Source organism: Hoplias malabaricus, chromosome 9, assembly GCF_029633855.1.
Source record: "Hoplias malabaricus isolate fHopMal1 chromosome 9, fHopMal1.hap1, whole genome shotgun sequence".
Taxonomy (NCBI): Eukaryota; Metazoa; Chordata; class Actinopteri; order Characiformes; family Erythrinidae; genus Hoplias; species Hoplias malabaricus.
Genome location: NC_089808.1, coordinates 32,252,378 through 32,269,009, shown reverse-complemented (window position 1 = coordinate 32,269,009; position 16,632 = coordinate 32,252,378). Strand labels below are relative to the sequence as shown.

The window sequence follows — 16,632 nt, the reverse complement described above, 5'->3', positions numbered from 1 at the left end:
TAAGCTCCTTGAAAAAGTACACTGGAGGTAAATTGTTCCTGCTCAAGAAAGTTGGCAGCACCCTGTGGTGAAAGTTCTTAAGGAGCCTCTTCATTCTCTGGGTCAGCTCCCCAAATGAAGGATACTGAGTTAGCCAGAGCGTGAAACCACCAGGAATTGGGCAGCGGGACATCTCCGAAGTGAAGGTCCTTGAGGACTTGTTCCTCAAGGCATAGGTCAGCCAAGGGTCGTTGGAGAAGTGCAGTGATTTTGGGTTGGGGGCCAGTCCATGTGTCGAGTGGAGGCCCCCTGTGGACCAAAGCTCCTTTGGCTCTTCCCATTCATTGTAGTATTTTAGCATCTTAGCATATTTCTTTCCTTTTTTGCTGACTTCCACAAAGGCATCGTTTTGACTCTGCCCCTGACAGTTGAAAGAACTCTGCTGATTCCTCCCTGTAGAGTTCAGACTAATATGCATCCACAGCTGCGTGTAAAGCTTACTGCAGCAGTTTCATATAGCTTGTGCTACTCAATGTTTGGTAAATGCTCTCTGACTTGTCTCTCTTTAATTTGGGGTATTCTTAGAATCCTAGAGAAGGCATCAAGCCTAATCCATCTCAGTGCCTTTTCCCCCTTAGCCTGAGAGTTGTGCATTCGTGCTTCATCGCTGTGTTCATACAGCACTTGGGCTAGGAGGGAAATTACATTTAATCACGGTACCCAGGGGCTCTTTTTGTTCTATCTCTGCGTTAATCCATTAGCCGTAGATGAAAACCAAATCCATTCCTCACCTATGGCATCACACGCAGAAAGAAGGGATGAGCCTTCTGCAAGGCAACACGTGAGGGAGACGCAGAAGCTTCAAAAGAGACCTTAAGTTAGCATTTGCCCCCAATTGAAGTTTCAAAGGCCTGTCACCAGAAGAGGAAAGGCCACTCGTGCTGCTCGGCTCTGTCTGTCTTTAGCGAACAGGAGAAGAGAGGCAGTGAAAAATTGCCTTTCTGCTGCGGTGGGAGTTGCACATCAAGGCTACCGCGTGTGTCATATGCAAAAGCGGAAGATTAGCATGTTTGTTTTGATCTTTTAGCGACTGTTTGGAAGAAAGCTCTGAGCACAGAGTACTTAACGACAAGGCTGTACACTCTCGACCATGAAACTGGGCTGGAACGCAAGTCCCTCTAAAGCCAATAGAAAACACATTAGTTTGAGCTGATGGGTAAATTATGTGGGATTGATCCTGAGGGCAGAGGGAGGTTTTGTCATACTCAGGACTTTCAATTGATCCTGGCCTTTTTAATTACAAAATATATTTTTCTTGATTCCATTATTTATTATGTTACTTATGAGAATATGCACGACTACTGCCCTATGGAAAGCAAAGAATTCAATGTATTACTTAACAGTTTATGGTCAAGTTGTCAAGATAAATGGCACATTTTAAACAATTTCTGTCCTTCCTCGGATCTGGCTGGAAAATCTGATTAAATTACTGAAATGTCATACTTTATAGAAATTGGCTTTTTGATGAGATCAGATCAAATTCAAAGATCCAAACAGGACCCACACAAACAGAACTATATTCGCCCTGAGGAAGTCTTGAGTTGCCAGATTTTTTCCACCAGTTTGTTGTGTAATGATGTTTGAAAGAGGCACGACATTTCTTTGACAGGGTTTTGAAATTTATACATGTGCTTACACTCAAGAATGCAGCATCAGCCAACAAGCCACCAACTTCAAATCCTGACAGTCACTGACATGGCCCCATCAGCCAGACGGCAATCAGAATTTGGTCAGCACTTGAAGCCCGTTTGCCCTCCTTGCAAAAACCCTCAATCAAGTTGTAGCGTTGTTCTCTCAGGTTTGGGGGGGTGTTTGTTGCAGACACCTCTGCGTTTCTCTGCACATCCTCTAACCTTCTTCCAGCAGTTGCCCTGAATGGAGGCGAGACAGGTGTCTTATCTCCATCACGTAGTGCTAGTGGAGCCAATCTCGAAGATGATGCCGTCGACTGGAATGTGACAAATCCATCTGTCCTGGTTTGAATTTGTATGCTAATTTGAAGTAATGGCCCCTCCGGTGACTGAACGATGGAACAATTCAATCATGGCATCTCTGACAAGAAGTCGGCAGCCTCTGTGTGACAGGGTCCTGTGTGATGTACAGTGGGCTGCTGGTGATGTATAGGCCCTTCAGGGGAAGAGGCATATTCTGCATGATTCAGATATCTCGAAAATGGTGGAATCTGCAAGGAATTAATCTCATCCCACTTTAAATGGAGTTCAGGGAAATGTTACGCCATCTGGAACAGAGCAATAAATGAGGAATTCAACTCCAGCTTCCTAAATAAATAAGGCTCAATGAACACACATGAATGGGGACAATCGATTCGCTTTAAGATGTAAAACTTTCAGGACTCTTTCCTAAAAAAGTGGTAAACTAGTTTAATGCAAGGTTGTTTAGACACTTCATACACATGGTTCCTTTTATGGACAATTCTGACTCAACAGATATACCTTTCTCTACAATTTCACACTTGATGACTTTGAATTAATTTGTTTGTATAATCATGCAGGATTTGTCCCCGTGTAGAGAATGCTATTATTGGAAACCTGATTCTGATTTGATGAACACATGTAATATGTGGTTTAATTTCAGAATAAAATTTCTCCCCAGGGTGTGTTTGGACACAATTTGTTTATATAGAGGGATAGATAGATAGCAAGTTTCCTTCTGTCCCTAGATCCAATGTTTCCCTTTACTGCATTTACATAGAATTGTGTTCAATAAATATATTTCACTATGTTTCACTGTGCTTGAACACACCCAGCTCTTCAGAAATCAAAATCAGTAAGAAATTTAAACACTGTAAAGCCCATTTTATGAGTGTTGTATTCATAGATAACCATTTCCAAATAATGTGTGTTTTATTATTTCATTCCTGAATTAATTTATTCCACTTGAGATGTGAAGTATGTAGAGATACATTATCAGCAATTTCAAACAAAGGCTATATTATCACAGAGCTTTTTGCTACATGATTTTTGGGGGACACAACAAACACAGAACAATGTCAATCCCATCTTCTCATTACTTTAGTCGCTGAAGTGAATCTTGACAATTTCGGTTAAGCCTGAACATGCCTCAGCATGGAGCCATTCAACCACATTACAAAAGGTTACTGTCTATGTGATGAACATAATGTCTAGTGGGAACGTTCAGAAAAGAACTTAGATTTCTTGTGGATTGCCAAACTGCAGAATTATCAAGTCTTTCAGGTAAAATAATAAAAATAAGAATATTTGTCTGTATTGATATCAGGCTATTGAATGGTAACATGTTTCCTATTACAACAAGCGCAAGCACTGCCTGATTTATTATTGTTTTTTTGAACTGCTTTTCCATATGAAGGAATGAGTGATATTTACTATCTAGCGAAAAATGTTGTGATACTATATATATGTTAAATACACCTTTAACTAAAACACACACCATTGTGTTTTTATTGAATACAAATAGGAAATTATAACTAATTAGTCTGATAATTCCTTCAGTCGCTTATAGTTCGGGGGGTAATTAAAAGAAATAAATAATATTACTAATTAAAAAGTATTTTTCCCCATCAGCTCGTGCAGAGTAATCAATAAACAGTATGATTAAAGACTATACTGAACATAACATTTTGTCTTTTATATTGAATTGTATGATGAATTGTGCTTACAGGAACATAAACTAGGTAAAGGTCATGTTTTCAGATGAGCGAGGCCAGTATCGGCCTGAAGGAAGCAGAGAACCCACATGTTAAGATGTTAAGCTGCTATGTCATGTGCTTGTGAGATAAGCAATTGTATGCATTGTCCTTAGTTAGCATCACATCATTCACTACTGCCAAAGTGCTGAAGTAAAGCAGTGCTAAGTGTTGGCCTAGAATAGCCTGAACACCAAAATATTGGCTTTGTGGACAACAGCTTTAAATAAACAATCATCTCATTTGTTTGTGAGAATTCACTTTTTTGGTGTTATAATACACAAAGATTTACCATTTACCCCCTAATTTAGTTGTCACCAATTCCACCACATTCCACCACACACTTCTCAAGTCACACTGTATCATCAACCAAGGGTGAGTGCATTGATTCCTTCTAGGCACATTTTTAAGACATGTCCTCTTTTCAAGCTGCCTCTAAATCCATGCACTCGAAAAGAACGCCAACTGCCCAGATCTGTCACATCAGCTGACAAATTACTGTGCTAGCTAGCATTGAGCACACTGTGATGGGGCTAATCTTACCAGAGTGTAAAGCCAGTTGTTCATTTCAGATCTCCCAAGCTGAGGCTGAAGTATCAGTGAGGGCCAGATATGAATGAACATTATAAAGGAAAATCATGCCACACTCCGGAAGCATTACACTCTAATTGGGTAAATATATAAAAAATAAAAACCAGCAATAAACAAAGGAATAGATTTCGCAAATGAAAATAGGCCATTGCTCATTACATTATGGCAAAATATGAGAGACCTGGAACAGCATATTTTCAATAAAAGACTGCAAAAATGTAGGTCTTTCACCATGTAAGTTTAACAGTATCATGAACATTTTCAGGGAGTCGGGAAATCTTGCATAAAGGCCAAGGGCGGAAACTGCAGGTGAAAATATGTGATAATCAGGCCCTCAGGGGGTATTGTTTGAGAAAATGTCATGCTATAGTTATAGCCACAAGGGCTCTGGAATTTGGAAAATCATTTTCCGTACATTCCACAACTGCATCAGGAAATGCAACATGAAATTATACCAAGAACAAACCCCGTATTCATTTTGCACAGAAATGCCAGCAAGTTCTCTGGGCCCACAATCATCTGAGATGGACAAAAAGTGGAAACGTGTTCTGTGGTCAGAAAACTCCACACTTCAGCTTTTTGGATGGCATGGGAGTGCATCAGTACCCATGGCATATATGTGAAGACTCCATTGATGCAGAAGGTTACATTAGTATTACAAGGAGCCGTCAAGAACATGTCTTTTCCCTGGAATTCCATGTCTATTTCAGCAGACCAATTCTGCACAAGTTACAACAGCATGGCTTCATAAAGGCATAGAGTGTATGTGCTAAACTAGTGGCCGTCCACGTCCATCTCCTAGTAAAAATGTACGTGAAGAGCAGAATTAAACAACGGTGGCAGCTCAAGTCCTGTATGCAACAAAAATGTGCAAAAATGACACAAAACTACAACATTTAGTGTATTTAATTCCTAAATGATTAAAAAGTACAAGCGAGTGGTAAACACTTTTATTGTGTTTTCAGGATTGAACACTAAAAATCTTTAGTCTGTTAAAAAAAAAGTTCTGTGAGATATTTATTGGCTTTTATAGAATAGGTTCTGGAAATGGAGTCACTTACTTCTAAAATTAAGGCAGGCTAGATTTAATTATTCTGTTTATAGATGATTTAATGCTGGCTTGGCTAACTACATGTTCTTAATTTCTTGCTTGTGATAGTGTTTCAGTACTATCACACCCATAGTTAGTGAGCTGGGTCTGGTGTGTTTACATCACTAACAGCAACATGTGTAGGACAGGGACACCTCCATGGCCAGAGTTCAAAATCTAGGGCATGTCAAAACTACTCGAAAAGTGGAGTTTTTGAAATATATAAGGCTAAACTGTGAGGCTAAGTGCTGTAAGTAGCTACAGCAGTTACAATCCCTGAGGTAAAGGAATTAGTCGTCTCGCGCCGCTTAAGGATTCCCTCTTTTTTGGTAAAGACGTCACGTGACTGGGCTGAGCAGAAGCAGCACAGCTGCCGTTTGGCTTCACAGGACGCAGCAGAACCGAGCCGACACACACAAACAAACACACTCGAGTGAAGACAGTTTTTCCTCCCCGACGAAACATTTTTCACCCTCCGTTCTCCACCTCTCAGAAGATGGAAGGTTATGGGCTGTCAGAAGAAGACCTCTTCTCTTCTGCTCTTCACAACTTCACCTGGGAGAATTCGTTTGAGCAGGTAAGAGCAGAAGTGTCCGCTTTAGCTTGTAGTTTCTCGTGTTTCTGCTCAGAATTCAACCTCTACTCGCGCTGCTTCAGCCCAAATGTGGACCGCAACTCTCCTTACCTTCGTAAAGTCTCCTGCAGCGACCAAATATCCACGGTAGAGACGAGTAGAGACATGTTTCTGAGCCTGTCGCTGCTCTGTTCAGTCAGCACTGATAACCTTGACGTTACTTTCAAGACTTTCAGCCTAAATATTTAGTTGTTCCCACAAAACATGGCGAACACATTTGAATATTGTGCTTTAGGGACTCTTTGCAGCCATAGTGCTGCTTAAAAAAAACTTGAGGGGAATTAAAAGCACACGTGACTGAGAAAATGCTGCACTGGTAAAGATGGAATACATTATAGCAGCTTTTTTGAGAAGTCTACAGAGGCTAATACTAGATAAATCCACTTAAACATGAGCCTGTCTGCACCTACTGTATAAAAGTAAAAAAAGAAGAAAGGAACCTAGTCACACCCTTGATGTTTAATAATCAATCACAATAGAATGAGTAGACACTCTCAGAGGCATCCCATCCATAAAATAAACAAACGAAGTTCATAGTCATGCTTTGATGTGATTCAAACAGGAGTGTGATTTCAGGCAGTGCTGGAGAGATGTAGGTGGTGGATTTTTAAGACAGACTTGCCCTGCCATCACTATTCTACAGGACTTTGGAGCAAAATTGCACTTGACGTGTACCAGGTGAGGCGTGTGCGGGACCAACTTTAAATGATGTATGAGTCTCTTGGTTGGAAAAGACATCTGACATTCAGCAGTATTGGCATGTGGGATTTTCAAGTGTAAGGCCTGTATTCAAGGCTAGTTGAATGCATTGGATTTGTGAGGAGGGAGCGATCCTTTTTTTTTTTTTTAAACTATGGAATCATGCTGCTTTGTTAACAATTTTTGACATTTACGAATGCAACTGTGCCCAGATATTTAACACTTATTTATCAATAATCCCAGGCATGAGGGATTGGTTATTGCTTTCTGGTTGGTAGCTAAAAAATAACAAGCATCCTCAGCTTGTGTTTACATAGTGAAAGGAGTGTATTACATTTTTCAGTCTTTCCCCCTGATCTCTTTTAACACTGTTGACTACCTTCACTAGGTTTCTGTTTTGTTCAGAGTTTAATGTTGCTTTCCCTTTATTTTAAAAGTCTGATGTTAGAGCTGTGAATAACGTAACTCCAGTTAAAAACGATCTGCCACAGTTTATGCCCCAGGTTATAATTGCAAGCTTCTCCCAGGTTTGAATGTAGCAATAACAGTTTTGAACAGTGGATTATGTTATATTTTTTTGTAATCAAACACCATGGAAGTATGTCTACGTATAGCAGTAGGACAGTACTCTGTGTACGTTTACTTTAATAAGACACAAATAGACACAACCCCTAATAATAATAAACTGTTTAATACTACTACTTTTACACGCTGTTGGTTTGTGGTGCAGCCATCTTGGATTCTGAGCTTGGGGTTGGTGAGGCTCACCCAAGTTTTTGAGTAGAAAATCTGACTAGAACTTTCCTAGTTGGAACTCTGACCATTAAGTAATGCAGCATAATGGTGCTTTTCCACTGCATAGCACTTACTCTACTTAGATTTCTTTTGCTTTCCATTAGATCAATTTTGTACCTGGTGCCTGGGACCTGGTATTTTGTTAGTAGCTGTTTGCTCGTGGTACCGAGTGAGCAGAGGAGGGACTAAACCATGACGTGGAGACTAAACCAGCCAGAGAGACTTGTCAACTAACTCGCCGTTTGTAAAGTTTCCCAACTACAGCAGTTATCACACTTGTTTTCATCCAATTCACAACAGCAACTTGTAATACTATGCCATGTTGTTTTGAAGAAGTTCAAACACCCCTTGGATTTGGCTGTAAGACGACTCCAGTCAAATGTGGATGGTGCAACAAGGAACAGAAAAAAATGACATTGATCTGTCTGAATTGGTCCAGGGCAAACTGCATTCATTCCCAAGAAACAAAAACAACGCCCAAATACACGATGAGTAAACCATGCTTTATGTTACCACTGACATTGTTTTGGTTTCAAAAGCCCACAGTTCCCATTAGAAGACAGGGTTTTGTGATGTCACTGGCTACATTTTGTAGGGAGACATTATAGTGGAAAACGAATCAGGTACCAGGCACCAAAAAAGTGAGTAAATCCGAACAGAGTAGAGTAGGTACCATGTGGTGAAAAAGTTCCATAAGACAAAGATTCTCTTTGAATCTCAGATGAATAATGATCAGTGAATTTTGTGACTGTTTACAGGTTAAGGGATCAGCCAGCAAGCCTAATGTTCTTGAAACATAGCTGTAGTGAAGATGACGACCACTAGAACATTTTGAATTTTGAAACACACCACAATTAAACATCTTACCGCACATAATTACCGTAACAGTTTCAAACAGAAGGCAGAATTTACCTTCTAATTTATGTATAATGTAATGTATAGCAGTTATATTTGGGTGCTTAGTTTAAATGTTTTCAGGGCAGAAGGTAAAAAAATTGTGATGTTTATGTTTTTTTTTTCCCAAATAACTTCTGGAACTTTTGTTTTCTTTACCAGGGTCATCTACTACTACTACTGCTACTTTTTAGCTTGAGAACTAGCACATCTCAGATTGCGTGTACAATGTTAAATGTATTTACAGAAAAGGGAATGTGATGCTCCATGCCTTGTTTTAGGTTTTGACGTTACTACTAGAGGCATGCAGTTGTGTAAATGTTGCCAGTTGCCAGAAAATATGGGAAAAACTAAGAGCTTTATCAGTCTCTCTTATTTATTTAAAGTGCCTCTGTAGCTATACCCCTGCTACAAACGCTTCTCCAACGCTGAAGCCTAAAAAGAACTAACTTGCACTTGTTTAGTCATTACACACATCAAGAGCAAAGAAAGACTGACAGAGCAGTGTTCATTACATATTCATGCTAACGTAAGTGATTGCTTGCAGCTAAAATTTCCACGTGCTTTCACAGCATAATGAACAACCATAAGCCTCTGTGACTGATGCTCCTCATGCCTGTGGCATATTTATATTGTCTTTTTGTGTCATTGTTTCGGTTGAAGAGTCTTAACCATGCATGTGCTTAAGCAGCAAACTCTACTTCTGCTGACAGCAGAGTTCATATTAATGCAAATGTAGCCTGGACAGGTAATCGGCAAGTTTTTAAAAAATATATTTTGCTACACCTTTTAGGCATAAACAAGCCATTTTTTAAAGTGCTGCATATCTGTGATGTCAGATAGACTGCAGGGTGCACTGTTCTCCAAAATCAGGCTAAAAAAAATGTGTGGGAAACAGAATTAAGCCAGATAATTAAAAACCAGGAGCACTCGTCATTCCTTGCACTAGCGCAACCGATTATTCTTCCAACGTATCGAGAGGTTTATGCTCTTCCATGGTACACGTGCATGCAAGCCACGGTGGGGTGATTTAGACTAAAAGCTTCTTAAAATCCCCATTCCTTAAAAGAAGAGGAAGGGGAAAAAAGAGAGGGGGGTGGGTAGCATGAGTGGGAGAGCATAGGCTTTTGCTTTCTGCTCCCCCTCCTTGTCTCAGATGCCAAATAAATAAATAAAAAAACTGAGTGCAATGTTGACACAGTGTGTCCTTGTGGCCAGATTATCCACTCATGCTTGAGCAGCGGGTAAAGCCTTTATATTATTCAGTCGGCTGTGTGCAGCACGCTGGGCCCAGGCTGTAGAAGAGAATCATTGGGTGCTGCCCAGAGGGATGAGGGGCAGCTTGAGGTGGCCGCTATAGTGTAACTTCAACTCCCTCTCTCTCTTCAGCTAAGAGCCTACATGACTCTCTCAGGCTTCTCGAGGAGGGGGTTGACAGTTTCATTTAATTCTGTGCTCTGTAGTTTAGAGCTGTACCAGAGTAACAGCAAAAAAAAAAAAAAGAGGCTGAGCAAGAGAGGCTAGCACACGGCATATGTAGGTACTCTTTCTAGTTCCGAGGTGACTGCTTCTCTTGAGGCAGCTGTCCGTGGTGCTGAAAATTTCATCCTGTATTTTGCACATGCTTTTAAAATTCCAGGCTCGATCACTGCCCGGCCTCTCTTGCTCTTGAAAAGCAACGCTTTCAGTTTGTCTCAACAAAGCACACAAGCATCCTCCACAGGCCGAGGCCTATCATTCAGAGTCTTCCAAACAGAGTCAGGTAATAGCACCAGCCACTCAAAACTTCTTTTGGAGGATTGTTTGTATTTACAGCTCAGAGATGTCTCTGTGGCACCGGTTTTCTTTAAGGGAAAGTAAATCCAGTGCTTTTTAGCCTGAGTTAACCTGAGGTAAGTGAAGTGTGAGAACTCCTCTGTGAATGATTGTACTTTGTCTTTGTCTGGGATATTTTTCATTAGTATTTATACTTCACGCTGATTTAAAGCAACAAATATATCTGATCACTCTTACCAATGTCCAGTTTGTTTATGTTGTATAGTCCTTTTATATTATATTATAAAGACAAATTGATTAATCTGTGATACAAACAAATATACAAATCAAAATAGGGATTATTTGTAAAATGTTAAAAAGTCTGTGAATTTTGTTGATTTCATTAGTTTTATTTAATTGACACGACTACAAAGAAAAAGATTTCCAATGTTTTCCTTGACGGAATTTGTTGCCTAAAGCAAAATCTTGATCTGATTTTTTTAATAATTAATATAAAACCTATTTTACTTATCACACATTTTATACATGCATACGTAAATCAATGATTGAAACAATAAAAGTGTGTAAATCAGAGACCACATGTATTCATTTTACGTATTGGCACAATGGTATTTGTATTTTATTCAGGAATGCGTTCGCTTGACTCATCTCTCCTTCAGCCTTCTTCAAAACAACAAAAAAGTCCATGTATTTAAGGACTTACCAATTATAAAATGAAACTTATTTTAATTGAAAAACAGAATCTTCCAACAGGAGAAAAGATGCATACATCCTACACAGAAGGCTTTTTGGTTATAACATGTGATTTATGTGTAATTAAATTTTTATGTGTAAAAACTCCTACACAAATAACTTTCTCTCACTGATCAGGTTTACATTTTAGACCAGAGATTTGTTTAAATGATGTCCAATGTTTGTGGATTATATGCAGCAAAGCGCATATCCAACACAATGAAATAGTGTTAATGTATAACTAACTTTACCAATTTGATCATTGTTTAGATGTGACTGATCCCATTTAATGACATTTCTTTTGTTGTTATACATTTTATCGTCAGTCAAAATCAATTCCGGAATAAATTTCATGGCATTTCTGTTTCCACAATGTACTGGTAATTTTAGTAAACAGCATTCATCATAGTTACATCAGGTTAATGTACTCCAGAGTGCAATGTACAGAGGAATGATAGATAATCTTAATGATGGCCACTGAGTTATTGGAAACAAACCTTGGCAGATTCTCCAGAAATACACAGAAGAAATATTTCTTAAAAATGATTAACTTGTGCTTAAAAGCCATTTTGGTTTGAAGTTAAATAACGAACCGTTGGTCTCTGACTTCTGTACAGTTCTGTGTTACTGTGTGTCAGCCCTCATGGATAACAGTAGTACAAATGCAGGTGATTTAATGATAGTAACTATCAAGGGTTAAATTCGCAATTAATAACAAATAATTGCAGTTTCTTCAGGTAACAATAATTTTTCTTTAAAATAAAAGGTGCTAAAATATGCCCACAGATGGATTGTAACTGCTCTTTGAACCGGAGATGTCAGAACTACCTTAATTTAACATGCTAGATACCACAACCATGTAATATTACTAGTTTCACTTAGAGTGACGTAAACAGAGCGTGACGTCTAGGTTTATCTCATGAAAGGCATAACCATTAGTCATTTTTATTCAGTACACCAGTTTCACAGTCGGGGATTAAGCCTAGTCCTGAGCTATAAAAGATTTTGAATGACAAGAAAATATAGTCCATCCAAGGCTTAAACCCTTCCAGGGCGAATGTTGCTCAAAGTGTTTTTGTAACGATTACAGCAATACTAATCAAAATGACCCGATGAGTGTAACATTTTAGAACCATTATAAAATGCCTGCAGGATGAGTAGATTATATCAATGCCAAAAATGTATTGAACCCTCCTCATAAATTGGTTATCAGGGTGTTACCCTGCTATGCATCCTGGCAATTACACCAATAGATTTATCAGAAAACGTAATCAGAAAAGTAATGGTGTGGAACATCTGTGTGATCTTAAGCAAATCTTAGGTTTCTTTCGTCTCTGGAACCTCCTGTAAACACCCACACATCAGTGTTTCAATTTGGTAGACTGATGAACACAAAGGCTATCAAGAGATGCCTGCAGAGTCTTTGCTGTCACACTAGGAATCAGCGACAGTTGTTTGAGGATTTGTCCTACAGAGTGCTCTGATCTTTTTAGTATGTTGTGTCTTAGAAAAACTAAAAACATTGCTGAGTTTCTCTCATTTGTAAACTATCTACCAAACTAGGCCCAAGTCTTTAGAACTTGTTTTGTAACTGTTCCCAGACTTTAAAAGCTTCAGTACCTCTTCTTCTGAGGCCTTCTGAAGTCTCCTTTAATCAGGCTCCTTTGCACTAGAATGGAGTTTAGTTGTGTATTGTAGGTAATTAAAATATGCAGTTTCCCGTGGTCAAACCCGTACCTGAGGTGACTGGAACACTTGATACCCTGTATCCAACAAAGCCTTGTCCTGGATCATTTGTGCCTAATAAAGATATAAATGTAGAAAATGCTGTGTGGCGTTTGATTTGCTGTTTTTATTAATTATCAAGACTTGGACAAAGATCAAATCAAAATTTAGGAGGTATTCATACAGAAATCCAGCCATTTCTCTCCTGCCTCTGCCTCTATCTGTCTCATCAGTGAGGACAAGGTGAGACTAAAAATGTCCATCTATTGAGGGCACAGTCTTTTCTCAGAAACTCTTAAGCTCTTTCCTTTAAACTGCCTTAAGGACCCCTCTGCTGTCAACAGACGTTTGTGTTTTGTTAACTCTTCTTTGATGCTTATTATATACCGATTATACTGACTGTTATATACAGATATGTGAATTTGATGAGTTACTAAAGCAAACGTTCAGTTTTCAATTGATAATACAGGGTTCCTATGTAGTTTGGATAGTTTTATATTACATTTATTAATCTACTTATTAAAATGTCAAGCTGTACAGGCACCAGAGTCTAACTGCTACAGCATTTCAGGGGAAAAGGAAAATAAAATTAGCAGATGCATCAGCCCCTGCCATTTTGAAATTTCTTATAAATGTGAAGTCTAATGTTTTACAGGTTGTCTGATTTGTCATATATTCCCTTTTACTTTGAAGAGAGTATAAATAGCTTGCGAGTTTGTTACTCAGTGGGTACAAACACATTCACAGAATGTTTTAATTGTGCGTATAGTGTTCTAAAATGATTTTTAAAGCTTCTAAGTGTGAAACAGATATTCAACAATTAACATGTTCAACCAAGATTATTTTGGTATAAAATTAGAGCTTATTCAGGAATAAATCTCCCAAATTACTCAGACAGTATTCCTGAAAGTGTGTGTCTCTGGCATTGTAAATAACAATACATATATTGTAATATACAGGTATACAAGTAATAGCTTGTAAAAAGACTGCATTACTTGCTCCACGCTCATATTCTTAAGCTACAGGCACCAAACGACAGGTCGACAGCCAAATGTGTAACAGGTCAGCAGTAAGTCTGGAATCTTCATATGAGAATAACTAACTTTCTCTCACTGATCATGTTTAGATTTTAAAACAGAGGTTTGTTTAAATGATGCCCAATGTTTGTGTTAATGTATAACTAACTTTACCAATTTGATCGTTGTTTAGATGTGACTGAACCCATCTGATGACATTTCTTTTGTTGTTATACATTTTATCTTCAGTCAGAATCATAGTGGAATTCCAGAATAAAGTTCATGGCATTTCGGTTCCCACAATGTACTGGTAATTTTAGTGAACAGCATTCATCATAGTTACATCAGGTTAATGTACTCCAGAGTGCAATGTACAGAGGAATGATAGATAATCTTAATGATGGCCACTGAGTTCTTGGAAACAAAACTGGGCAGATTCTCCAGAAATGCACGGCAGCTCTGTACAGATAAACACACAAACCTAATGCATTCACTGCCTTCTGAACGTACAGCAGAAACACTGACCTGTAACTGCAAACATGGACACCCAGTTACTATTGACTGTACATATCACATATGTAACATATCACCCCCAGGTCTACGGTCATGGATACGGAATTGACTGCAGTCTAGCTAGAGCACCTAATGTTGATTTGTTTAAGCCAGTGGTGATTATTGACTTAGGGTAGACATCAGAAATGGTCTAAATTTACATATTGATTCAGACATTTTAACCACAGCTAAGTAAACCTAATAGCCCCCTACAGTACAGTACTGTCTCTTTTGTTGTCAGCAGTAGTCATGACTGTTATATAATGGATGTAAATAAACTGTCTAGGACAAAGAATTAAAAATTTAGCAAAATCCTGATAAAATTATTGGCGTGTAATCGTCACAGTGTGATACTCTCTGCAGTTTATTTCCGTTTATGAAACAAGTGTTAACAGCGCTTGTGTCTAGTTGGTATTTGGAGGTCAAATGTCATATTAAAGATGGGAATGGACTGGTGCATCCCTTGCTGTGTAAGTGAAGCAGATTTATCCATAAATGACACGATTGTTGCCAGTGGAGAGTTTGTGTCTGATGATGATTCACTCTTAAGCCCATAAACAAGCCTTAGCCAGATCTAGCACTTTGGCCATGTGTTTGATCATCTCAACAGTGGTGTAATTGCTTTTCAGAGAGAGCGAGAGCTAGAGAGAGAGAGAGAGGGAGAACCTCACTGTGTTTGTGTATTCCTGCCTCTACACTGCCTCACTGTGGATCTTGCTCTCAACACAAATTTACCAGCAAACGGAACAAGAGACACAATGCTATCTCACATTCCCTGGCAATAACTGACCTCTCTACTTTCATTTTGCAAAGGTTGTTACTATTATTACCACTATCACTAGAGTTCACCTCCCCCACCCCCCACTCCACCCCGGTGGGGGTGCACTGCAGGGCACAGAGCCAAATTATTCCACAGGCTTCCCTCACATTTTGGTGGCAAGCCTGGTCTGGTTTGGCTATCTGAGGTATATTAATTTCCGAGGCCAGTTTTGCGGTGAATGGACGAAATGAATTTTCTGGTGGTGGGCTTCTTTGCTGTCTAAATGTATTCTGTGTCATAAAAGCAAGCCAGCTCTGCTGTTTCTGGGTCACCAGCAGAGGTTGAGAGAATTTTTATGCAGGGAATATTACGTTGCCACTTCTTGAACTGTCCTTATTCAGTGATTAAATAGATTTTGGCCTTGAGATCTGCTGCTCCAGCACTTTCTTCAATTCCCCCACCCACCCTTCCAAAGCTTTTCCCCCTGACTTTGCCTTTGAAGCGTGTGCTGAATGTGGCCCTTCAAGAGACCACACCTCTGTTGGTTGGTGAGGGATCAGGGGCGGTAATTCTGGGAAGGGTTTGTATAAAAAGCGCCAACAACCCCCCCACACCCCACCCCACCAACACACGTGCTGACCTTGGCCTTTGCAGGAAATACTGGAGGCAGGTCTATTGGCCATCTCAGTGATTTATAAATATGTGCAGAACAGTTCACCTGCTATCAACACATTACCTCTGTGATAAATGAAGATATTTAGAATGTTAGAGAAAAATGCAGTAAGAAGTAAGAAGTTTGGGTGTTTCTTTGGAAAGCATGTGCCATCATGTTTTTTCCACTCTGTCTCTCTTGACTGCTGCTTTGAGTGGGAGTTCAAACAACTTCTTATACTGATGCTAATGGTTTGACAAACTGGAGTAGGTGGAATGATCTCATCTCAATCACCACCTCTGTTCCAAAGTTCTGAAGCCTTGTCTTTTATTTCTGCTCATAAGTTCACACCCCTAAGCTGGGGTTTCTTCACTGTTAGAAATTAAATAATGTGGTGTACAGTGTAAGCATTATTAAAATATAAAGATGAACTCTACACATAGTCGTTTGAATTAAAATGGAAATATAATCATTTTTGTAGTGTCATGATGGCTAACACCATTTATCTTTCTGTAGTCTACAGCATTTTAGCCTTGTTCATTGCTGTTAAACAGATTAGGTTTATGACCATCGGCTGTACTGTTTTTTTTTTTAATTACTTGCAATACTGTGTAGTCAGTCAGAGCAGAGGTCATTTACATATATCTTATGCTAAAAAATAGGGCGGCACGGTAGCGCAGCAGGTAGTGTCGCAGTCACACAGCTCCAGGGGCCTGGGAGTTGTGGGTTCGATTCCCACTCGGGGTGACTGTCTGTGAGGAGTGTGGTGTGTTCTCCCTGTGTCCGCGTGGGTTTCCTCCGGGTGCTCCGGTTTCCTCCCACAGTCCAAAAACACACGTTGGTAGGTGGATTGGTGACTCAAAAGTGTCCGTAGGGGTGTGGGAATGAGTGTGTGTGGCTGTGTTGCCCCGTGAAGGACTGGCGCCCCCTCCAGGGTGTGTTCCTGCCTTGCGCCCAATGGTTCCAGGTAGGCTCTGGACCCACTGCGACCC

General features: G+C 39.6%; 1 protein-coding gene across 2 annotated transcripts in view; it reads left to right on the top strand.

The window, feature by feature from the left end:
* Positions 1-5,743: 5,743 nt before the first annotated feature.
* Positions 5,744-16,632, top strand: part of ppargc1a (peroxisome proliferator-activated receptor gamma, coactivator 1 alpha) — a 392,529-nt gene continuing 381,640 nt past the window's right edge. For both annotated transcript variants that reach the window (XM_066681575.1, XM_066681574.1), the window contains exon 1: positions 5,744-5,982. In XM_066681575.1, the coding sequence (XP_066537672.1) occupies positions 5,902-5,982 (81 nt within the window). In that variant the 5' untranslated portion in view covers positions 5,744-5,901. The remainder of the gene's footprint in view (positions 5,983-16,632) is intronic.